Below are 6,915 nucleotides of genomic sequence, written 5' to 3'. Positions count from 1 at the left end.
TGAAGGAGGCCCTGCTCTTGGGTTCATGGTGGGTTTCTAGGGGCTCTGCACACCGTGAGATTGGCGGTAAGCTGTCTACGTGACATTCTAAGGGACTAGTGTGGTGTAGGGTTTTCCTTCCCGTTTTAAAGGAGTTTGTGATGCAAGAGCAGGAACTGGGTGCTGGAGGAGGCCACCGCTTCGCCCGCCTCCAGCGCTATTTACAGGAAGTGCACCCTCCCATCTGTGCTGCTGTCTTGTAAACTGGGCGGTGAGGGGGGCTGCCATGCCAGTAAATTCTGGTCAACAGGCCACGTTCAGTGCTGGCTTTACTCATGTCTATGTCAAAATTAAATTAAAATTAAACTAAAACTGAATTAACAACCCAGTCCATAGCGGCACCAGCCACATTACGAGTACTTGACAGCCACCCGTGGTAGTGACCCTCATGGGAGAACAGGGAGCATGGCCACAGTCCCAGTGTCCTGCTGCTCACGCAGTGTTCATTATACACCTAACGGAAAGGTAAACAGCTGGCCCTCCAACAATGCGGGGAACAGTGCGCAGTGAGGGGCGCCCACACTACCCTCAAAACACGGACCCGCACAAGTCAAACCCGCGTTGATCGAGGGTCGCTGTGCCTGTTTTCAGCACCAGACTTCTGTCCACCCAACACGACTTCTCTCTGTTCTAGTCTTTGGAAGAAGTGTGTGACCTGCTGCACGCAGCCCCTTTCCAGAACATCTTGCCGAGGGTCCATGTGAAAGGTGAGCTGTGTCCGTGACCCTGGGGTCCCCACCGCCCTTTGCAGTGCTCATGCACCGTCTGTGTCGCTCACAACTACAGGCCACTTTTGTCTGAGTTTGGTGCCTACTCAGTCCTAACTGGGGGTAATTGGTAACGTGTAATAGTTGAATGAATATTGAACATGTTTAGGGGTGGAGTGATGTGATGCCTTTGGTGTGCTCTGGGTAGCAGGGGCGGGGTGCTGGGCGGCTGGGCCAGAAGCAGTTGCAGCAGGATGCAGAAGGCCTTTTGATGACATTTGGAATTTCCAGTAAGTTTTAAAAAAAAGTGAATATTGAACGGAAAATCAGTTGTCGGTTTGAATTAAAATATCAAATGAGCCAGTTCTATAAAAGTATGTTTATTGTTAATTTAAAAATCTTGTTTTTTGATAAAATGACAATTTTGTAATCATTTTTCATAGAAAATAGAGTGTAAAATATTTTTTTCCACTGCAGAGGGAGAGAGACTTGATGCCAAAATGAAAAGACTAGAATCAAAGTACGCCCCACTACATCTTGTTCCTCTGATCGAAAGACTGGGGACCCCACAGGTAACGCATGTCGTGATGGCCACTGCTCATGAGCTGGGCATCCGTGTCAGGCCATGACAGGGCTGGGCTCATAACACATGCAAAGTGCTGAGAATATCATCTGGCATGTAAGATGGACGCAGTGCATGTCACTTTTTTTTGTTGTCCATCCTTTCATGAAGAAGGCATTTTCATGGGGTTTTAGGAACAGAATGTGGAGTGACAGGCAGGAGGCACGGTGTCAGAGCAGAGCTCCACGTTTCTATGTCAGCTCAGCTCCATCAGGGCTTCTCCATCTCGGCACTGTCATTATTTTGGACCAGATTAATTCTTTGTTATGGGGGCTTTCCTGTGCACTGTAAGATGTTTGGCAGTGTCCCTGACCTCTATTCACTAGATGCTACTAGACCCACCCCAAGCTGTGACAACCAAAAATGTGTCCACACGTTGTCAATATGTCCTCTGGGGCAAACTCATTCCTGGTTAAGAATAGCTCTACTCAACAGTCCTACTTGGACGTGAATTATATAAGGCATATAGTTAATAGCTGACATTAATTTTGTGGGTGCTTATTTGTAAAAATCCTCTTCTGTGAGCTGAGATGATTGGAAACCAGTGGAGTAAGTAGTGTGATCAGTGGTCCAGCGTCCCGCCTTGGCCTGGTAACTTTCCATCCTTTCTACAGCAAATCGCAATTGCGAGAGAGGGGGACTTGCTGACGAAGGAGCGTCTGTGCTGTGGCCTGTCCATGTTTGAAGTCATCCTCACTCGGATCCGGACCTTTCTGGACGACCCCATTTGGCGTGGGCCCCTGCCCAGCAATGGGGTCATGCACGTGGACGAGTGTGTTGAGTTTCACAGGCTGTGGAGCGCCATGCAGTTTGTCTACTGCATTCCTGTGGGCACGCACGAGTTCACGGTCGAGTAAGTGATGCTCAGTGCACAGGGAGGTGGGGGTGGAAGCTGTGTTCCCCTGAAAATGGACTAAAGTTTGCTGAGCTGCTTTAAAGCCACTCAAATGGAGGTCCTACTTGATGCGCAGCAGCTGGCTCAGGGCTCAGCTTCAGGCACCCCTTCCCCAGACAGGCCCACAGCTTTCTAAATCCTTCCTCACAGAGGGTCCACGCTCTAGAAACAGGTTAGGAAGCGGTGCCAGTGGGACCCACAAACAGGGCCATGCCCGGCCGCTCGGTGCTTCCTTCCTGGCATGGTCACTGCCATTGGGGTCATGGTTTAGTGACCGCGCCTCTGCTGTCGTTCCTGGTTCCAGGCAGTGCTTTGGCGACGGGCTGCACTGGGCAGGCTGCATGGTCATCGTCCTCCTCGGGCAGCAGCGGCGCTTTGCTGTGCTGGACTTCTGCTACCACCTCCTCCGAGTCCAGAAACACGATGGGAAAGACGAGGTCATCAAAAACGTGGTATGTGCACACTCCGCAAAAAGCCTACTTTCTATTTCTCACAACCCAGTGCAGCTTTCCTTCATTCCCCAAATAAATCTAAATGTTAATTGGGAAATGAAGCAGCCTGGCAGTTAAACACTAAGTATTCCGTTTTTATTCTCCCTTTATGTTCTAGCTCCACCGTTCCTGGTTATTGTCTACTGTTTCGGCTTTCCTTGTTAGGTAGACAGTATGATTTTTGGCTGCTTTTTAGATCTTTTTTTTTTTNCCCAGCGGGGGTCTGTGCCCCAAAACGAGGTAACTTGGCAGGCACACAGGGTGACATGGCCCAGTATTGGAGCTGCACCCGTCCATCAGAGGAAGGCAGAACCTGCCCAGGGAGAATGCCCCTCCCTCAGAGCTCCCTGGTCACCACTGTCACCTCGGCCATGTGCCTCTGTAAAGGGGAGTTGTGCTTTAGAACGTGCATTTAGAGTCCTGCAGTCACCCTTTCGGAGGTTGCTTTCTTTTCATGGCTGGGCTCTCCTCTCCCAGCCAGTGAGCCTCAGTCTGCTCGTCATCTGCATGTTAGTAAGACCCCTCTGCACATGCCAGCACCGCCCCTAGCCTCTGGGACAGTGGTGGCCGGTGGCTGATGCAGCCCGTCTGTCCTGCAGCTGCAGGGCACAATCCTGCAGTACGTGAAGACGCTGATGGAGGTGATGCCCAAGGTGTGCCGCCTGCCCCGGCACGAGTACGGCTCTCCCGGTGAGTGGGGCGCCGTGGGTGGGGCCGGTGTCAAGTCCTGATCAGAATGGATCTGCCTTTCTGGGTTGGAGGAGGTGGGGAGCCCAGCCAGAGCCGATTGTTTCCAGTGAAACAAACCAGCTGGCCTTCAGCTGGGAGCAGGTGTGCACGAAGGTGTGTCGGAGGCCCTGTTTTGGGTGAGGAAGCTGTGGCGTGAGGGGTGAGGCAGCCTCTGTTAGTCATGCTGGGTGACCGGGCACCTGGATCTTGAAGGCCTCTGACCAGGGAGAAGCAGGGAGCTGGACTGCTGGGTCCCACTGCCCTACTGGGCTTAATGGACCAGGAGGGCACCCTGGGGCCTCTCTGCCGAGAGTCCTTGAGGGTGCTGGGTCCTATTGCCTGACGAAAGCTGATTTGATGCTATTCAGGTAGATAGCCTTAATGGTCTCAGAAAGTTTGTTCATGATAAAATTGTACTATAGGAACTGTGTCTCTTAAGAAAACCCCCTTTTGTCTCTTATCTGATAACACTTTCTTGAAAGCTGGACAACTGTCTGGTTAGGTGACTTGGACCCATGGACGAGATGCTGTTCTGATGAGCAGTCGGCCACCGGTGTGGCTGAGCTCCGAGCTGGTGCCCAGCACCTGTTTACCCAGGGCTGTGGTGTTTAAGGACAGGGCAAGGTGACCGTTCAGCCACTGCGAAGGGGAGTAAGCTTCGGCGTGGCCTCGCGCAGAAGAATCTAACTTCACTGTCAGAAAGAAGATGAGTGATGTTGGGACAATAAAACTAGTGCTTATATCCTGACTGGACATGGAGATTTTAAATATAAAGATGAAGCCATTTAGGCCAAATTCAAAGCTGGTCTGGGGCAGAGCTGTGGACTGCGGGGCCACCTCTCATGTCTGTCACTCAGCTGCCACCCCATGTCAGCACAGAAGGATGGCAGAGCCCAGGTCCGTGGGCACCCCCATGTGGGTAAAGCCCTGTCCCTGGTAGTCCTCCCGCTCATGCGTGCCTCCTGGGGGATGACACTGTGAGGGAGTGTTCCCTCCCTGAGAGGGTCTGAGGTCTTGTGGGGGCAATGTTGAGAACTGGGGGGCAGACCGTGGGAGGAAGGGACAGTCTCTGAGGCAGGCAGGGCCGTGGGGTCCTTGTGGACTGGCACTTGGGGCCTGACCTGTTGGGATGAAGAGTTTGCAATCTGTGAAACCTCCAGCTTCATTCTCCTCAGGGTTGTTTGAGCTATTCGAGGTCTTCTGTGTGACTGTCTCAATTCTGGAGTCAGCTTGTGGGTTTTTGATGGGCTCTGTGGGTCACAGTGAATTGTAGCTCAAGTTAAGGAGTGCTGACTGCCTTCCCATCCTTCATGCCTTCTGTCTTTTCGTGCCTTATTACTGTGTCCAGGGCCTCCAGGAGACAGTGTGCAGGTGTCACCGCTGACAGTGACGTTGGCTGCAGGCTTTTCGTAGATGTCCTTTGTCAGATTAAGTACATTACTTCTGCGCCTGTGAAGGGATACTGAACTTTACCAAGTACCTTTCCTGCCTGTGCTGGAGAAGACCATGTGGTCTTTGTTTATTCTTGTTGTGTGGCCCCTGCTCGCAAGATACAGGGTTGATAGGCAGGCTTTGCAGCTGAGGTGCAGAGCCCAGGTGCTACACAAACCACCGCAGGGAGATGCTGGGGTCTGGGGACACGTGGCCAGCTCCACAGCAGGCACAGTGCCAGAATGTCCCATGGCCAGCGCAGGTGCTCCCGGGCTGTGCCCCACCCTCCCCCCACTGGGCTGTGCCCTACCCGCATCCACCCCGCAGCTCCCCCTGCTCCCGCCCCCCACAGGCATCCTGGAGTTCTTCCACCACCAGCTGAAGGACATTGTGGAGTACGCGGAGCTGAAGACGGTGTGCTTCCAGAACTTGCGGGAGGTGGGCAATGCCGTGCTCTTCTGCCTGCTCATTGAGCAGAGCCTGGTGAGTGGCCAGCTGGGGCAGAAGGAGGCCTTTGTAGATAGAGGCTTGAGTATTGGGTCACTTAATGGGGTAAGGGCAGCAAGTGTCGTAAAGCACCATTTTTTTTGTGACTATTTAAGACTTTAATTTGAATTTGTCCCATTGTGAAAAACAAAGACGCAGTGCAGCCCACCGTTGGGGCATACTTTATCCTGTGGCTCTGGCAGGTGGACACTAAGGTGTGTGCATGCGTGCGGCACGAAGCGCTGCTGCCCAGAGTGTCTGCAGCGAAGGGACGTGCCCATGTGAGGCTGCGGAGGCCAGAGTGTGGCTCAGTGCCGTGAAGAACCAAAATGTTTTACCCTGAAGCAGCTGCGGGGCCGCTGAGGTGGACAGGGCCACACCATTGGGGCATCTGCTTTCTCCCCTGTCTCCTTGTGCTGTCATTGAGCCTGTCCCTCTGCCCTGGTAGGGTGTCACTGGAGGATTAGTAGCCTGACTCTGCCTGCCCCTCCTGATTGAGGAGGTGGCCTCTTTGTGTGTGGCTTCCTGTTCTGGAGGATGCTCTTGAGTGTTGCCCATTTTCTTACAGCTTGTTCATAGAAGTTCTTTGTCTGTGCGTTACACATGTTGCACATAAGTCTCCCTGTTTGTGGCTTGTCCATTCGCTGTGCTGGTGGTGATTTCTGATAAACCAACTCTCCTATTATAGTTTCAATGTAGTCTTGTTCCTTATGGTTAGCACTTTCTGTATCTTCTTAAAGAGGTCCAGCCCTCCTGTCAGCACACCTTGTGGAGGTGGCAGCAAGCCACGCTGTCTGTTTTGGGCCCATCTGCTCCCAGGCCCAGCCCCAGACTGGAATTCCATCGTGTTGCTTTTGTCCTTGGAAATAAGGGGTGATGCTTTCCAGTAGGTCCAGCAGGGCGGGACAGCGCAATGCTGTCCTCCCTGCCTCTCAGATGGTTGCCCCCAAGTCCCCTCAAACCCAGGGGCTGGTGTGAGGACTTCAGACAGCGATCTCTTCTTGGTGGTGTTTGTTCTTGCCGAGGAAGCTGGGAATAAAATGTTTTCTAGTCGGTGTAGGCATCCACTGTTACAATTGGAGATGTTCAGGGTAAATGTGTCCTTTAAATTGTCACAACACTGGAAAAGTGGGGGCACTGAGCGTGTGGGTGGAGCTCCAGGGCCTGTCCAGTGAGGCTGTGTGGTGGCGCACCAGGGTTGGGTTCAGTAACCCCAAATGTTGATCTTCCCCTGAAGCTGTGTGCTGGGTACATGCAACCTTCCAGCTTTCTGAAGGATTGTTTTGTTTTGTTTTTTTAAATCCTGCTCCCTCAACCCAACCTGAAAATTTTGGTAATGTAGTTATGGTTTTTTTTTAGCTTGTGCGTGTTTACTAAACTTTTTGTTTTAGGATCATTTTAGGTTGCTCTTTTGGGGGGAAGTGGGAGCCAGCTCACGTTTAATTCATTGTGACATTTTAAAGTTGTACAAGTGTTTTGACATCTGCCCCCTGCCCCTATATTGACTCTTTTTTT

At 52.2% G+C, this 6,915-nt stretch overlaps 1 protein-coding gene across 1 annotated transcript in view; it reads left to right on the top strand.

Moving 5' to 3' along the window:
- The window catches only part of CYFIP1 (cytoplasmic FMR1 interacting protein 1), a 79,750-nt gene that overhangs the window by 62,890 nt on the left and 9,945 nt on the right, over positions 1 to 6,915 (top strand). Inside the window, exons 23-26 of the mRNA XM_019628906.1 lie at positions 674 to 746; positions 1,224 to 1,318; positions 1,983 to 2,221; positions 2,568 to 2,715. Coding sequence (XP_019484451.1) covers positions 674 to 746; positions 1,224 to 1,318; positions 1,983 to 2,221; positions 2,568 to 2,715 — 555 coding nt within the window. The remainder of the gene's footprint in view (positions 1 to 673; positions 747 to 1,223; positions 1,319 to 1,982; positions 2,222 to 2,567; positions 2,716 to 6,915) is intronic.

The sequence above is a fragment of the Hipposideros armiger genome, unplaced genomic scaffold, assembly GCF_001890085.2.
Source record: "Hipposideros armiger isolate ML-2016 unplaced genomic scaffold, ASM189008v1 scaffold_814, whole genome shotgun sequence".
Classification (NCBI taxonomy): domain Eukaryota; kingdom Metazoa; phylum Chordata; class Mammalia; order Chiroptera; family Hipposideridae; genus Hipposideros; species Hipposideros armiger.
Note: the sequence above shows the minus strand (reverse complement) of the source record. Positions and strands in the feature narration are given on the sequence as shown.